This window comes from Panthera pardus, unplaced genomic scaffold, assembly GCF_024362965.1.
Source record: "Panthera pardus isolate Hobbes unplaced genomic scaffold, ASM2436296v1 HiC_scaffold_12, whole genome shotgun sequence".
Classification (NCBI taxonomy): domain Eukaryota; kingdom Metazoa; phylum Chordata; class Mammalia; order Carnivora; family Felidae; genus Panthera; species Panthera pardus.
Window position 1 is genome coordinate 89,266,824 of NW_026526677.1, and position 17,687 is coordinate 89,284,510.

At 36.2% G+C, this 17,687-nt stretch overlaps 1 protein-coding gene across 5 annotated transcripts in view; it reads left to right on the forward strand.

Annotated features, from left to right (window-relative positions):
- ARHGAP32 (Rho GTPase activating protein 32) overlaps window positions 1-17,687 on the forward strand; it is a 298,270-nt gene that overhangs the window by 208,871 nt on the left and 71,712 nt on the right. For all 5 annotated transcript variants that reach the window (XM_019421406.2, XM_019421407.2, XM_019421404.2 and 2 more), the window contains 2 exons: window positions 636-713; window positions 13,140-13,221. In XM_019421406.2, the coding sequence (XP_019276951.2) occupies window positions 636-713; window positions 13,140-13,221 (160 nt within the window). The remainder of the gene's footprint in view (window positions 1-635; window positions 714-13,139; window positions 13,222-17,687) is intronic.

Consider the following 17,687-nt stretch of genomic DNA (forward strand, 5'->3'; position numbering starts at 1 on the left):
GAGATCACCACTTATTTGAAGAATGTGATTTCCATTAAATATATTATTAAGAACTATTATTATGATTTTATATTTATAATTTTTGTAAAAGTTTGTATAAATTCACTAGTTTGTCAAATTTTATACTTACTAAGAATAACCAAGTAATTGTAGATATCTTAGGCCTTTGATATATGATTTAATAAGATATGTACTCAGCACAGTACATGACACATGGTCAATGCTCACTAAATGTTTATGAATAAAAGTTATGGTGGTTCTAAGTATGAGTATTTTAAACTATCCCTTGTAGGTGGATCTGATCACTTTTACTTTTAGTAACAGTAGTGACTATTTTAACAGAAGTGGTGGTGATGGTGTGAAACCTGACATTCAAAAATCCTATGCTGTAAGTCTGACTTTCTGAAGTTACTACACGTAGGTTAACCACTTACCTTTTCTTCTTACCTCTTCTTTACCAATCATTAAGATTATTAAATTCTTTACAGAAGTAAGTGTTACATTTTTCCAGAAATAATTAGCCAGAGAATGAGAGTGGAACTTAACTTTTTGTTACGGTTCACATTTAAATTCTAGACATAATAATGGGTTTAAAATTTGACTAAAAATATTTCACTTAAAATTTTTTCTTGTAGGTGGGAGACATTGTTTCTGTTATTGACATGCCCCCGAAAGTGTTAAGCACATGGTGGAGAGGCAAGCATGGATTTCAGGTAGGCAACAAATAAGGTGTGAAGGAGTAAAAAACAAAAAACAAAACAAAACAGTTTTTCTTTATTCTTTAGTAATATTTATTTCTCTTCGCAGCATGTACTGGCAGTGGACCTTGTCAGCGGAGGTAGAAAAATATAGATGATATTAGACTTGGATTTCCTTTTCTAGTTACTCTTGTGGTTGTTTTATCTCCTTCTTCTTTAAATGGAAACAGTAGGAACATAGTAGGAACAGAATCACAGGTCTGAGTACCACTTTTAGATTATCAGGCCTGTGATTCTGCCTTGCTTTTAAAAAAAATTTTTTTTTAATGTTTATTTATTTTTGAGAGAGAGAGAGAGTGTGTGAGCAGGGGAGGGGCAGACAGAGAGGGAGACACAGAATCCAAAGCAGGCTCCAGGCTCTGAGCTGTCAGCACAGAGCCCGACGTGGGGCTCGAACTCACAAACCGTGAGATCATGACTTGAGCTGAAGTCAGATGTCTGGCTTAACCGACTGAGTCACCCAGGCACCCCCTGACTCTGCCTTGCTTTTAATATTGATTTGGAATCAGGATTCACATGTATTTAAAAAAATTTTTTTTTAACCTTTATTTATTTTTGAGAGACATAGAGAGACAGAGCACAAGTCAGGGAGGGGCAGAGAGCATGGGAGACACGGAATCTGAAGCAGACTCCAGGCTCTGAATTGTCAGCACAGGGGCTCGAACCCTCGTGAGATCATGACCTGAGCCAAAGTCGGACACTTAACCTACTAAGCCACCCAGGCACCCCTCACACATTTTTTTTTTTTTTGGTTTATTTATTCTTATTTTAAGAGAGAGAGAGCCCAAGCAAGGGAGGAGCAGAGATAGAGGGAGAAAGAGAGAATCCCAAGCAGGCTGTTAGGGCAGAGCCTGATTCAGGACTCCAGCTCGTGAACTGTGTAAAATGGGGATAGTAGGACTGTTTTTTGTTTCATAAGATTATAGTAAAGATTAAAGGTGTGAGGATAAAATTTGTAAAGTACATAGAACAGACCTGATGCATACTTTTCACTCAAAAAATATTGATTTTTAAGTTTTAATTGGTTTTTTTACAAATTTAATTTTATTGATTCCTTTATTATAAAAGTATCCATGGCAATTTAATTTGATGATTAAGACTAGAAAAATCATATCCATATTATATCACAAAATAATTGGGGTCATTTATCTTAATTGCTATGCATAATTGTTGCTTTTGATTAAATATAAAACTAAATAAAAGACTGGGGTATCCTTTTTTCTATTGAGGAGTCAATTTTTCATGTTCATGGAAATGAGCTATATATAAACTTTAGGCTCTAAAAGATGATAAAAAAATAAATTTGGATTTTAAATGGCAGTTATATTGTTTTCTTGGTATGGCTACCTTTCTTATAATCTTAGACAAGTCATTTGCTTTCTTTGTACTTTAGTTTATTCTTAATTGGAAAGTTCCACTTATAATCCTTCTAGTCCTTCTCAACATTTTAATTCTATTATTGTAAAAATGGTAGCAGGTTTCTCCTTCTTTCATGTGACATATTTATTGAGATCTGACTTTGTGCTAGGTATAGATTCCTAACTTTAAAAAATAAATGTTTATTTATTTTTGAGAGAGAGGGAGAGAGAGAGCATGAGTAGGGGAAGGGGTAGAGAGAGAGGGAAAGAGAAAATCCCAAGCAGGCTCTGCACTGTCAGCACAGAGCCCGACATTGGGCTCTAACTTATGAACTGTGAGATCATGACCTGAACTGAAATCATGAGTCGGACACTGACTGAGCCACCCAGGCACCCTCTTCCTAACTCTTTTATTTAGAGTCACATAAATTAATTTCTAGCCTAAACAGATTATTCATTTAAAAATTAGTATATAAATTAACAATTGTTAAAATTAGCTTATTGCCAAACAAATTATTTAAAATAAAAACAGATTTTTAAACTTAAAGGGTTTATTTGTAAATGATAGTGAAAGGTTTTTTATATAGTACTGAAAATTTTTTTCATCCTAATTAGCCTTGGAAGGGCAGTCATTTCTGTTTAGATCATGTTAGGATATGCATTTGAAAAGGGGAGTTGATTGTGGGCATTTTGGGGGGTCACTATAAAACCAGGACTGGTTTTTAAATGTCACTGTCAAAACTTCATTTATAAAATGAGCCCAGTACTGTAAGGAAATAATCCACACAATCCACTCTTCTTTGCTGTTCCTAAACACTCGTCCATTTGTAAGAATGCCTCATGGCTTATTGAAGGGGGAAGTTGAATGGGGAGGCATGTATTGAGCATCTGTTATGTGCAAAGTATTGCTGGGCACTTTATACACAATATTTTCTTTAATCTTCACAAAGCTATTAACTCCTTTTATGGAGGGGAAACAATATGAGAGGCTTAATAAACAGCCAAGATACCTAATTGTAAGCGATGGAGTAGGGTCTCAAATTCACGTCTGCCCCATCCCATTGCCTGAGGAGCACTAAGTAGGATTTCTGCATTTAAGTCTCATTATTAACTTCATCCACCTCAGTTTTCAGCCCTATGAAAAAGAACATCTTTCCTTCCCAGCCAGCAAAAAATGCTGTAAAGATGAACCAACTAAAGACTGTAAAGCATACAGGTTTTACTGGTGGAAACATTTCTGTTACCATGTGTTGTTTTTATGTGATGATTAATATATTGTATCTAGGAAAAAACTCCTCTTCAAGCTATTTGTGATGTTCTCTACCCTTGTTAGGTATTTTTAAATGGCAAACATATGCCCTTCCTTACTCAAATATTTCGTTGAGAGAGGAAGATAATTAGAATTTATTCCATGAATATGATAATTATAGATGAGATCGCTGATTTTTAAGTTTGAAAGAACCGGAATAATGGCTTAGCCCATTGGTTTTCCCATGTATGTATTTTATGTTTGTTTATTTTTTAATTTATTTTGAGAGAGAAAGAGAGCAAGCTGGGGAGGGGCAGAGAGAGAGGGAGAGAGAAATCCCAAGCAGGCTCCTGCACTTTCAGCGCAGAGCCCAATGCAGGGCTTGAACTCATGAACTGTAAGATCATGACCTGAGCCGAAACCCAAGAGTCGGACGCTTAACCACTGGGCCACCCAGGCGCTCTACATGTATATATTTTAACTCCATGGAATTGTTAATTAGAGTCTTACACCTGAGTGTGAGAAAAGGCAACAATGGAGCTGCCCTTGGTAGTTTAAGGGGCACCCTTAAACTTAGTTTAAGTCAGGCACCCTGGGGCCTTCTGCCCCAGGGAGCATGTCTGGTATGACCTCAGTGCTCCCCTCAGGGTCTCTTAGATGCATGGTAGGTTCAGAGCCCAGCAAGATTCCCTGGGAGTTCTAGGAAGTTTTCCTGGACAAGGTGACTTTGGAATGCAGAGTCTTGTGTGTTTCTTCTGAGGGCGGGATGTCCAGCAGGGCAGACAGATCAGACTGAAACGGCCAGCACCTCAGTTAGCTAACTTGACTGATCCTGGACATACAGATGGACATTGTAAGCTGGGCTTTGTCAGTGGACCATGCGGGGAGGAGCCACCAAGGCAGGAAGCCTGCACTAATAATGTGTAGGGGCTGGGCTTGACCGTGAGGTAGGTTCTAGTAGTTTTCCTGGGGATCAAGGCCATTTAGAGATGACTGTTCCCAGAAGAGAGAGTAAAGGGGAACAAGGATGTGGGCCACTGCTTCCCAGGATGGATGCCAACTCTGTAGTATCATGCTCTGAGCACTGCTGGAAAGCTTTCTGGAAGTGTGCTGTCAGTATGCAGGCCCTATGCATCTCCACTTGCATGTCTGCTCAACTTGAAGTGTTCATGCCTTGTTACATGGATTCTGCTTTTCTTCTGTTACAGTCACGTGTGTTTGTTGTCTCCTTTCTGGCCAGCTCTCAAGGCATGACAAGGTACAGGCATCAGTATGGTAGCCTTTCCTGTGTATTGCTGTGAACTGATGCTGTGCATTGCTGGGTTGTGACTTTATCATTAAGAGAATAATTAGACCTCATTTTTAGTACAGATTTACAGAATAATTGAGCAGGTAGTATAGAGTTTCATATAATCCCTTCCACCGCCCCCACACAGACACATACACAGCTTCTCCTATTATTAACATCTTGCTTTACAAATTCATTGTATAGCATTGGCAAAATGCTGATCTTTACTGACCACCAGCTGATTTGCAAAGATTACAGATAGCATAGAATAAGTACTGTTTCTAAAAGAGTTGTCTGAGGATCATTAGATCCTGGGCCAGAATCACATGGATACAGAATATTTGGATATATACAATACAGAATGTCAGTTTCACATCCTGCCCCACAATGATTAAAATAATTTGGGGGCTTGCTTTTTTGTTACAATTAATGAACCAAATTTCGTACATTATTATTAACCGTAGCCCATTGTTTACACTAAGGTTCACTCTTTGTGATGTATAGTTCTGTGCGTTTTAGTGAATGCCTAATTACATGTATGAACATTACAGCTTCATACAGAGTAGTTTGACTGCCCTAACCCTTGTGCTCTACCTTTTTTTCCTTCTCTTCTCATAACCCCTGAGAACTACTAATCATTTACTGTCTCCACAGTTTTGCCTTTTTCAAAATATCATATAGTTGGAGTCATACAGTACGTAGTCAGACTGGCTTCTCTCACTTAGCAGTGTGCCTTTAAAGTTCTTCTGTGTGTTTCTGTGGTTCGAGAATTCCTTTTCTGTCAGTAATATTCATTGTTGTGGATGTGCCAGAGTTTATTTTTCCATTCAATTATTACAGGACATCTTGGCCGTTTCCAGTTTTTGGCAGTTATTAATAAAGCTGCTATAAACATCCATGTGCAGGTTTTTGTGTGGATATAAGACCTCAGCTCCTTTGGGTAAATATGAAGGAGTGCAGTTGCTGGATCATATGGTAAGCCTGTGTTTAGCTCTGTAAGAAGCCACCAACTGTCTTTCAAAGTGGTTGTCCCGTTCTGCATTCCTACCAGCAAGTGATGCTGTTCTCAGCATTCTCACTAACATTTGATGGTTCTCAGGTTTTTTTGGATTTTAGCCATTTTAATAGGTGCATAGTGGTATTAAATTGTTGTCATAATTTGCAAATAAAGTCCAAGTTATAGGATTTATTAATACACTTAAGGGTGTTATGCTGCTATCTTCATTCTTCTATTACCAGTAATTGCTTCTACTTTTCCTTCACCACTGATTTTCAAACCTTAGTGTACTTGAAAATCACCGGGGGAACTTGTTAAAATATAAAGTCCCAGGACCGAAGCCCAAAAATTCTGTTTCAGTGATGGTGGGATGAGGCATAAGACCATATTTTTATCTATGTGATTCTGGTTCAGGTGTTGCCCAGAAACAGTGCTCACTGTGTGCTGTAGGTAGTAGGTAAACTGCTACTCAGCCAGTGGTTGATAAAGTTGAGCATTTTTCCAAGTTCTGGTCCATGTATTGTTTTAGACCATAATTTAGCTGTGGGAACAGAAGGATTAGTTCACCCATGTGTTTAAATTATACCGTGACTCTGTTTCTTTTCTTAAACTTCTCAGAGTAGGAAGTGTGAAATTATATTAACTATAGAAATTCTGAAATCTGTTTTTACTTTGTTTCCTAAAGTGTATCATCTTTTACCTTTGTTTTCTGAAGTGTTTCATCATAGAATGTACTTAAACAAAAGCAAAAAAAAACAAAAACAAAAAACCCAACACAACTATTTTTTTTCCCTTATTTTAAAAACTAAATGGCATCAGCTTTTGTGCCTGGCTGTGGAGTTTTGTTGGAAATAAGAGGTGAGGTATCTGGGGAGCCTTTTTTCTTAGGTAAAAGACATAACACAAATATAAAATGTCAATATCTTTGAGAAGTATTTGTTTAGGCAGTTTCTCAGAGTTTTATCTGGGAGTAGCTAGCATCAGAATGACTTGAGAAACATGTTAAAGTGAGGTATTACCAATTAGAATCTTGGGGAATGGGGACAGGAATCTGAATTTTACCAAGTTATTCAGATAGTTATTCAGCACAAAATGTGAGAATCACCAAGTGGCCTCCCGTTGTCTATCCTATGCACAGATAAAAGAAGAAATTAAACACAGTTTAGCAAATACTCTCTTTACCCCCCAGGAAATCTTCCTTAAAACACATTTGGGACATAGTTAACCTAATGGATAGAATACCACTTAGAGATAGACAGAATTTTATACAGCTTGCGTTCTCTTAGCTCTCTACAACGTGGTAAAGGATGAGCTGTTTTATTTTTCATAGTTAGCCCAAATGTCATGTTAGTGTTTTTGTGTACAAACATCAGAGAAGCAATTCATGGACAATAAAAAGGTCCTTTAGCTCAGGAGTTTAATATGGTTCTAGGTAACTTATTTTCAAAAAAGTATTCTTTATTCTAAAGGAAGATATTTGGGAACATTGTCCCCCATACTAGTTTAACAGAGGGGCGAAGTTTACCTGTTCCTTTACAAAAAGATCATATTATTTATATATGGCATCCAAAGCTACGCCTTTTCATTACTCACTATTAAATGAGGCACAACATTTCCTCTCTAGTTAAGTTTCAGGAAATCATATACTATAAATTTTCATCGGTAATGTTAAATAATTTCAAGTAAAGAGGGAATATATTATACTACAAATGAAGTGCTTCTTAAATGTGCTGTGCTAAGTGCTTTCCATCAATCTCTAGTTCTTATAACTCTGTGAAGAAGGTACTATTATCATCTCTTGCTGATGACAGAACTAAAGCATGTGGGTTTAAACAACTTGCCCATTGTTATTCTGCTGTTTCTTATCTGAGCTTAGATCAAATCCTAGGTATTCTGGGCAACGAATAGATCACAATAGTAATTTAACGAACTGGTAGTGGCTTCTACTTGTCTCCTTGTAGAAAAAATGATAGTGGGTCATCTCGTCCTAACCTGTCATTTAAAAATTACAGAAATCTAGAGACAAAAAGATTTAGATAAATTGTGCAGATTCTGATTCACCAAGACAGTACATAATGGTATAGCCAGGACCAGTTCACAAGCTTGGTGAGTTCCAATTTTGCATTTTTCCCCCTTGGATCATAAAAATATGTAAATTTTCTTAAATTATCTTCTGTATTGTTCCTATTTTTATTTTTCTTATTAGTGCAACGGCCATTGATACCATAAATTTGTTTCTTCATAGCCTTTTGATAATTTATAGCATCAGAATATGTCCTACCAAATGATATTTAAACGTTCAATTTCATGGAAATTATTAACAAAATGGTTTAGAGCAGTAGTTCTTAAACTCCTCAAACTTACACACCCCCCTCATTATAATAAATATTTTCTAAAATCCTTCCATGTGATTTCTGAAATGAAATATACAAACAATACCTACAAACAATTTCAAAGAAGTCAGTATTTTTCACATATAAAAGAAATAAAGGTATACTTTTTATTTATTAAATTTTTAAATAAAAATTTTAAATGATTTTATTTATTTTTGAGAGAGAGAGAGAGACAGAGACAGAGTGTGAGCGGGGAAGGGTCAGAGAGAGAGGGAGGCACAGAATCCGAAGCAGGCTCCAGGCTCCGAGCCATCAGCATAGAGCCCAATGTGGGGCTCGAACTCACAGAGCTGTGAGACCATGACCTGAGCCGAAGTCAGACGCTCAACCGACTGAGCCACCCAGGCACCCCAAATACTGATATATTTTAAAGTTCAAATGATCAGTCACAGATTCATACTGAGTAGTAAAAACAAATGATTGGAAGGGGAGATGGTACCCTCGTGGGGAAATATAGGGAGGAAAGGGGTGCAGTATCTCTGAATTTGAACTTCTCTTGTCATGGAATATATGAACACTAGAGACCTGGGAAGATAGGAAATTGTAGTCTGAAAATGAAAAATTAGAAACTCTCTGAGGCCACATAGTTACATTGATGAAAAATCTGTGGTATATCTCTGGAAGTAAGAGCATGACTTCATTCACTATGCTTAATACAAAAAAATATTTTGTTATGCTAAGTCCTAAACTTTCACTAGCCATTAATTAACATAAATCAACCATTAGAATAGGATTTTTTTTTTAAAAAATCAGTGGTAAGCACATTGTTGTGTTGAAATTCCTGTTAGATTTTGATTAGTTGCCTCAGAGAGACTATAGTTAGGATTAGGCTCCATTGGTAAGCAGTGATTTCATTCTATTCTCACTGTTACCAAAGCTCCAGCCTTATTTTAAGACAGTAGTTTCTTATCCAACATTCCCTCTAAGTTGTACCAGAATATTTTTTCAGTACATTGACTTTTGTCACCAAACCTATTTCCTTTACTGTGTGAGCCCATCCTCAATGTAGAAGAAGGTCAGAAGATTCAGATTGCAGTCTGTTGCATTTAGGTCTTTCCTTATTCACTTGCAGTTGGAGAGGAAGCCATGTATTGGTCAAGCTGCCTGAAACCTATTCCCAGGAGCTATTAGGGTTACGACAGGCACAGGACCCAGTGTGTAGGTATAGATTAGTGGTGAGCCAGAGCAGGTCGTGAAATTTTTAGGAATTTGGTGGTACAACTGTGAAACACAGCTGCTTTTAAAAATTAAAGCCTATGAATTTTTAGTTAAATGAATTGTATTAAAAACAAAGGTAATAAATACTTAAAACTTTATTTATAATTATTTCACTATATTTTACTGTTACCTACGCTCTTGAGGGTATTTCTGCCTAGTGTTCTGTGTGGTATAAATACGACCTAACAGGCTACTGTGCATCTCTTTGCAATTGCGTTTGGTTGTGTCTTGTTGGTAGCTTGACACCCGCCGGGTCTTGACACCAGCCACTGACTCTGGCAAACACTATAAATCAAGACCCTTCCTCTTGGAGAGCCAGTTGTTTAGCTTTATCAGCACACTTTGGGATATACAGTAGTCCTCCCTTTTCCCCCAGAGAATGCCTGAAACTATGGATAGTACTGAACCCTGTAAATACTAGGTTTTTCCTATACATATATATGTATCTATGGCAAAGTTTAATTTGTAAATTAGGCACAGTAAGAGATTGACAAAAATAATAAAATAAAACAGTTCTAAAAATATACTGAAAGTTATGCGAATGTGGTCTGATTCGCTCTCCAAATACCTTATTGTACTGTACTCCTTCTCCTTGTGATGATGTGAGATGATAAATACCTATGTGATGAGATGAAGTGACGTGAATTATGTAGGCATTGTGACGTCATGAGAAGGAGAATCATTTGCTTCCAGACCATGGTTTACTGCGGGTAACTGAAACAAAGCAAAACTGTGGATAAGGTGGGGGGACTATCTCTAGATAGATTGGTCTTTTCTCTCTCTTCCTTCTTATTCCTGGAGTTGAAACTCATCTTGGCCCCTCCCAATATACCCAATTTTCCTCACCCATCTCAGTCCTATAAATTAGAGCTTTAGAAATTGTCACTGCTGCAGAAAGAATAATCTATGACACAGGATGACATAGTTCATACATAAATCATATTATCAGAGTTCCAGTCGCTTTTAACATTTGACATTTTGAGTTTGCCAGAATTGTTGATATTTGGTAAAATATTAGTTTCAGTATGAATCAGAAAAGTAAATGTTCATTAAGTATATTTTTAGTTTTACTTACGTTCTTTCTTAAGGTTACGTTATTGTGTATATTTTCAATAGAACACAACTTCATTTTTTATGATGGAAATTTTATAATAGGAAAATAGAATCTATTTGCCTTTCACAAATTTATAGAGTCAACTCTTCTAATTAAAAGACTTATTAACTAGGAATGCTTTTGGTTTCAAGAAACAAAAAAGTGAACAGAAAAAGTGACTGATGGCTGTTGAGTTAGCTAACTGATGCTAAGCAGAAATCTCTAAGATTCTCTTGGCTTTTCTTTTAAGGTCAAATGATGGCCACTACAGATCCAATCTTGATACCTGGCTTCAAAACAAGAGGAAGGAAACAGAATAGTGGTAATAGAGCTGTATTTACACGTGCTGTGGCTACACCTGCATGCAAGGAGTGTGGGCACTGAATATATAATTTAGCTGATGGTAATATACTTTATATTAAAGGGAGACAAGTGAGCAGGGATTGGAGATAGGCAGTAGAGGAACATACCATGGACCTTTACATAGCACACAGTAGCATGCTTACTCATATATTTAAAGCTAATGCATGGAGACAAATTTAAAAGGTACGAATGTAACTGATATATATTATATAGTTCCCCAAAGAAGTTCGTTAAACTTTGTTCAGTTTTTGTTAGGAAGTGACAAAAAACTAGTTTTTATTTGCTGAAAGATATTCATGTTTAGAAACTCGGCTAGGTGCTTTCATACAAATTATTGTGGTAGCTAATATTATCCTGTTTTTTTATTAAAAAAATTTTTTATGTTGCAGAGAAAGCATGTGTGAGCAGGGGAGAGGGTGGTACAGAGAGAGAGAGAGAGAGAGAGAGAGAGAATCTTAAGCAGTCTGCACACTTAGTGTGGAACCTGCTGCGGGGCTCGATCTCACGACCCTGAGATTATGACCCAAGCTGAAGTTGGACACTCAACAGACTGAGTCACCCAGGCACTCCTGTTATCCCCATTTTCACAAATTAAGAAACTGAAACAGATGTTGACTAATTTGCTCCAGATCACAGAGCCTAGTAAGTAGGTGGGCCAAGTTTATTTAGATCCTGGTCTTTTCTCTCTAGAAAATTGCAGAAAATGTTTATAAGTTGAAATGAATTCTAATTTTATGGAAAGAATGATATTTCATAGGCAGGAAACAAACTTAAGTCTGTATGTGCAGAAGGTGGTAAGTATTATGTGTCATCCATTTAATGGAGGAGCTGGAGCCTTCAAGGTCTTCTGGTAACCAACTATTGGATACTGACATTTAATGGGTGCTAACTATATGCATTGTGCTTATGCTGATCCATTTAGTTCTCATAACAACACTTAGGAGCTAGGTACTATTACATTGTTTAGATGAAGAAACTGAAACAGAGGCTAGGTTGCGAACCTGATCTTGTAAGCAGACCTAGAATTGAACCCAAGCACTCTTACCTTTGAGGCTACACTGTTAACCTCTCATAATGGGTTTGTGTAAGAAAGAATGAGAAGGGTTTTTCAAGGTGAGTCTTATCTGGTTCTAATCGATCTTGGAAGAATTTCTACTTGTTTGGCTAAATAGGAAGTTGAATAAAATATTGTATGAAATTTCACCAGTAAAACAAAGCATCGTTTTGGAAGGCAATGCATAGGGACTTTAAGAATCCCCAAATCAGAGAGCTTTTAAACAAACTGATAACTTGTTAAAAACCCCTTTTCAACTCATGATAACTGGTTACATCTTCATACTCTTAAGAACTACCATGGAATATTGATCCAGAAATCGAAATAAGAATGCAGCAAATGCATATGTGAAAATAATCCCACACAGATGGAAATTATACAGCTCAGAACTTCATGATGAGTCATAACTCTTGGAAGACCATTCCATTCTTCCCGAGTCTGTCAACAGAGGGATGTAAAAGTGATGTAGTTTTCATGTTCAGCTTTAACATCTGTTGCATGGTAGCCTGATTATATTCCTATCTAAGGAAACATCTATAAATATTGGCAAAGATCTTCTTTTTACTTTTGTTTCCAAGCTATTTATCTCTGTATTTATTCTATTGGCTATCCAGTATCTCTGTGTGATCTGGGTGGTCTGTGGGTGATCTCAGTATTTTCCTAATATAACTTCTTAGGATTCTGTATCTAACACCATGAACAGTTCTGCGATTAGGTCAAAGTGGTGTGTTTGTCAAAGCCAGAGTCTGTCACTACTGCTGAGTTTGGTTGTTTTCTTCTCTTTTGCTTTCCCACGTTTTCACACACTACTAGCTCTTTCACAACAGCAGGATGTGAAATGAGTGTTGTTTCACCAATTTATTTTAGTCCTGTCATTTTTCATGAAACCTGTGGGAGAAATGAGAAGAAAATTCCAAAAAAATTTGAATGTGGTTTAGTGTTGATTTTTTTTAATTATAGAGAAGACAAATATAAAATTTGGCTGTGGAGATACCAACACAACTAGGTTGAAATTTCAGCAAAGTAAGTTATTAAGAGGTAAAAATTATAGGTACTGCTTGCTTAGCTTGGTTTCAGACTGCATATTTGAATGGTGTAAAAAAAAAAAAAGTTTGGTAAATTAAAAGCTAAAACTAAAAAAGCAGACTTAGATATTTGGACGAATAAAACACAACCCTGTACACACATAGCAACAGATTGTTTTATTATTTGTTTGTGTAATTGGTATCATCTGTGATTTAGAGTCTTGGAATAATAGAATCCTTTGGGAGGGACTGTGGAGTATATTACTGGAATTGAATTGGCACTGTTCACACACTGGTCTGCTCTCTGGTTTAGAATCCTCTCTTTGCTGCTTTTCTTCCTTAGGTGGGTCTCTTTCCTGGACACTGCGTGGAGTTAATTAATCAGAAAGTCCCCCAGTCAGTGACCAACTCAGTGCCAAAACCAGGTGAGTACACTTTTTCATCAGGGTGATGATTTTTATCAACTGCTTGAAGAAACAGGTTTTCTCTTTTAGTCAAGCACATAGCTTGTTTTGCTGTTGTTGCCATTTATTGACATGATATGTATGCATTCTTAATTTTAGGTGGCTTTGAGTTTTAAAATATTCTTATTTCTTTATTGATCATTTCACAAAGATACATCAACATTTTAGATAATTTCAAACAACTATTTGTTCCATTAATCTTTGTCATTATTTGTTTTTATAATTATATAGTAGGGATATAGTTTATTGATGAACACAATGATGAAAATAACAGGTTTAAAGAACTCACACAAATGATGTGATTAGCTGGAAACTAATAAATGAAGGGAATGTATATTTTATCAATGATTGTGAACATCAAAACTATTTTAAACAGCATTTCTCATTACTTAATAGTATATTTATAGTGCTATATAAATATGTGGATTATTTAATGAATAAAGCAGTGTTACAGGGGGTGAAAATCAAAATGGAAACTTGTTTTTATTGGGGTGATTTAATCTAGGTAGATTGTACAGAATACTTAGCTTGGAAGTTTTTAATGTTATATAAAATTTTTAAAGGAAAACAAAAACAAAGACTGAAAGATTTTGGAGGAAAGAGGAAGTAATCAGATTTACGTCTCCTACTTATATTATATTCCCTTCACCTTTCTTTGCCCTTCTCCATACTCTGCCCGCAGTAAAAGAAAAAGAAAAATTTGCTGGGCCTCAGAATTTATTTGTAATATTTTCCTTAAAGTATCTTTTAGGGTTAGGACCTATATATAAAAATTAGGGGGGAAAAGCTTATTTAGTATTTCCCCACCTCTGCCCCCCAAGCATACATCAAATCATATTTGCTTATAGTATTCAGGTAAAGGTAATATGCTTTTGAAGCTTGTTTCTTCACAGAAGATTAAGAATTCTCATAGGAATTTTAAATTTTTAGGCAGACTACTTTTACTGTTTAGTAGAGAAAAATACTTCAAAACAGTGTTCTCTACAGTTCTACTTGAGACAGGATTCTCAGTCTCTTTTCTTTCTTTTTTTTTTTTTTTTCAATATATGAAGTTTATTTTCCAATTGGTTTCCATACAACCCCCAGTGCTCATCCCAAAAGGTGCCCTCCTCAATACCCATCACCCACCCTCCACTCCCTCCCACCCCCCATCAACCCTCAGTTTGTTCTCAGTTTTTAAGAGTCTCTTATGCTTTGGCTCTCTTCCACTCTAACCTCTTTTTTTTTTTTTTTCCTTCCCCTCCCCCATGGGTTTCTGTTACATTTCTCAGGATCCACATAAGAGTGAAACCATATGGTATCTGTCTTTCTCTGTATGGCTTATTTCACTTAGCATCACACTCTCCAGTTTCATCCATGTTGCTACAAAGGGCCATATTTCATTCTTTCTCATTGCCACGTAGTACTCCATTGTGTATATAAACCACAATTTCTTTATCCATTCATCAGTTGATGGACATTTAGGCTCTTTCCATAATTTGGCTATCGTTGAGAGTGCTGCTATAAACATTGGGGTACAAGTGCCCCTATGCATCAGTACTCCTGTATCCCTTGGGTAAATTCCTAGCAGTGCTATTGCTGGGTCATAGGGTAGGTCTATTTTTAATTTTCTGAGGAACCTCCACACTGTTTTCCAGAGTGGCTGCACCAATTTGCATTCCCACCAACAGTGCAAGAGGGTTCCCGTTTCTCCACATCCTCTCCAGCATCTGTAGTCTCCTGATTTGTTCATTTTGGCCACTCTGACTGGCGTGAGGTGATATCTGAGTGTGGTTTTGATTTGTATTTTCCTGATGAGGAGCGACGTTGAGCATCTTTTCATGTGCCTGTTGGCCATCTGGATGTCTTCTTTAGAGAAGTGTCTATTCATGTTTTCTGCCCATTTCTTCACTGGATTATTTGTTTTTCGGGTGTGGAGTTTGGTGAGCTCTTTATAGATTTTGGATACTAGCCCCTTGTCCGATATGTCATTTGCAAATATCTTTTCCCATTTCGTTGGTTGCCTTTTAGTTTTGTTGGTTGTTTCCTTTGCTGTGCAGAAGCTTTTTATCTTCATATGGTCCCAGTAGTTCATTTTTGCTTTTAATTCCCTTGCCTTTGGGGATGTGTCAAGTAAGAGATTACTACGGCTGAGGTCAGAGAGGTCTTTTCCTGCTTTCTCCTCTCAGTCTCTTTTCAAGACATTTTATCCTCTGTTAAATTCCCCTTCTTTGGGTAAAATTACTAAAAAACTTTCTCAGTGGGTACTTGCTCAGTAGATGTTAATTTGTGGTTGTGATGACTGTAGGGTTTTTTTTTTTCTTTTTTTTAAACATGGCGTCATTAACTTAAAAGAAAATCCCATACCCTTTAGCAGAGAGGTGCCTCAACCCCATCCCTCTTCTCCAGCCCTAAGCAGCTATTAGTCTACTTTCTGTCTCTACAGATTTCCCTATTCCAGACCTTTCATGATCATACAATAGTGGTCTTTCGTAATTAGCTTCTTTGACTTAGCACAGTGTTTTCAGGGTTCATCCATGTATCAGAATCTCATTCTTTTTTATGGCTAAAGTAATATTCCATTGTATGGAGAGGCCATATTTTATCCACTCATTTTGAGTTGTTTCCATTTTTGACTATTATGTATAATGCAGTTATGAACATCGGTGTATAAGTTTTTGTGTGGATATATATATTTTCATCTCTCAAGTATATATCTAGGAGTAAAACTGCTGGGTCATATGGTAGCTCTATGTTTAACCTTTGAAGAACTGCCAGACTGCTTTACAAAGTAGTTTTTACAATACGCCCTGGCAGTGTGTATGAGAGTTTCAGTTGTTCCATATCCTTGTTAGTGTGTTTTTGATTATTGCCATCGTAGTAGTTACAAAGTGGTGTATCTTTGGGAGTTTGATTTCATTTTCCTGATGACTAATCATGTTGAGTATCTTTTTATGTGCTTATTAGCCATTTGCATGTTTTTGGAGAAATGTCTATTCATATCCTTTTCCCATTTTTTAATTGGCAAGTATTCTTTATATACATTCTTTATATATTCTTTAAGTATTCTATGTATATTCTAGATACAAGTGCTTTATCAGACAATATGATTTGCATATGTTTTCTCACATTGTGTGGGTTGTCTTTGCTTGTCTTTATTCTGTCCATGGAAGTATAAATTTTTTTTAATTTTGATGAAGTTCAGTTTATCTTTTTTTGTTCCTTATGCTTTTGATGTCTTATGTAGGAAGACTTTGCCTAACCCAAGGTCAAGATTTACTCATATATCTTCTCCTAAGAAGTTTATGGTTTTAGGTCTTAGATTTTAGTAAACTTTGAGTTAATTTTTGTGTCTGGTATAAGGTTCAACTCCATTGGACATCTAGGTGTCTCAGCACTATTTTTTGAAAAAAAGATTATTCCTTCCCCATTGAATTGTCTTGACTCCCTTGCAGAAAATTGACCTTGGACATATAAGTTTATTTTTATACTTTCAGTTCTGTTCCACTGATCTATATGTCTGTTCTTTGTTTTTTTTTTAAGTTGGAGAGATAGAGAGCATGAGCAGGGTAGGGGCAGAGAGAGAGGGAGAGAGAGAATCCCAAGCAGGCTCCATGCTGTCAGCATGTGTTTGTTTTGTGGCAAATTTTGCTCTTAATACTTTATTCTTTCTCAGGATTGACTTGGCTCTTCTGGGTTCCTTGCAATTCCGTATGAATTTTAGAATCAGCTTGTCAGTTTCTGCAAAGAAGTCAGCTGGATTTTGATAGGGATTATATTAAATCTGTATATCAATTTGGGAAGTATTATCCTCTTACCAGTATTTATTAAGTCTTTCAGTTCATGAACATGGGATGTTTTTCCATTTATTTAGAGCTTGTTTAATTTTGTTCAATGTCTTGTAGTATTCAGAGTGTATGTTTGCATTTTTTTGTTAAATTTATTTTTATTATTTTTGATGCTATTGTAAATGGAATTACTTTCTTGACTTCATTTTCTTTTTCATTGCAAATGCATAGAAATACAATTAATTTTGTATATTAATCATGAAATCATGAAATCTTGTTGAAATGTTTATTCTAATAGTTTTTTTTTTTTAGTGGATTCCTTTGGATATTCTATATACAAGATCAAATCATCTGTGAATATATTTTTACTTCTTCCTTTGCAATCTGGATGCTTTTTATTTCTTCTTCTTGTCCAATTTCCCTGGCAAGACTATGGCCATCCTTGTCTTATTTCTGACCTTAGGAGAAAACATCCATTTCTTAACTAACCATTAAGTAAGATGTTAGTTGTTGGGTTTTCATAGATGCCCTTTATCAGATTGGGGAAGCACCCTTCAGTTCTTAATTTCTTCAATGATTTTATCATGAAAGGATGTTGGCTTTGTCAAGTACTTTTTATCGATCTGTTAAGATGACCATGGTTTTTTGTATCATTATTTT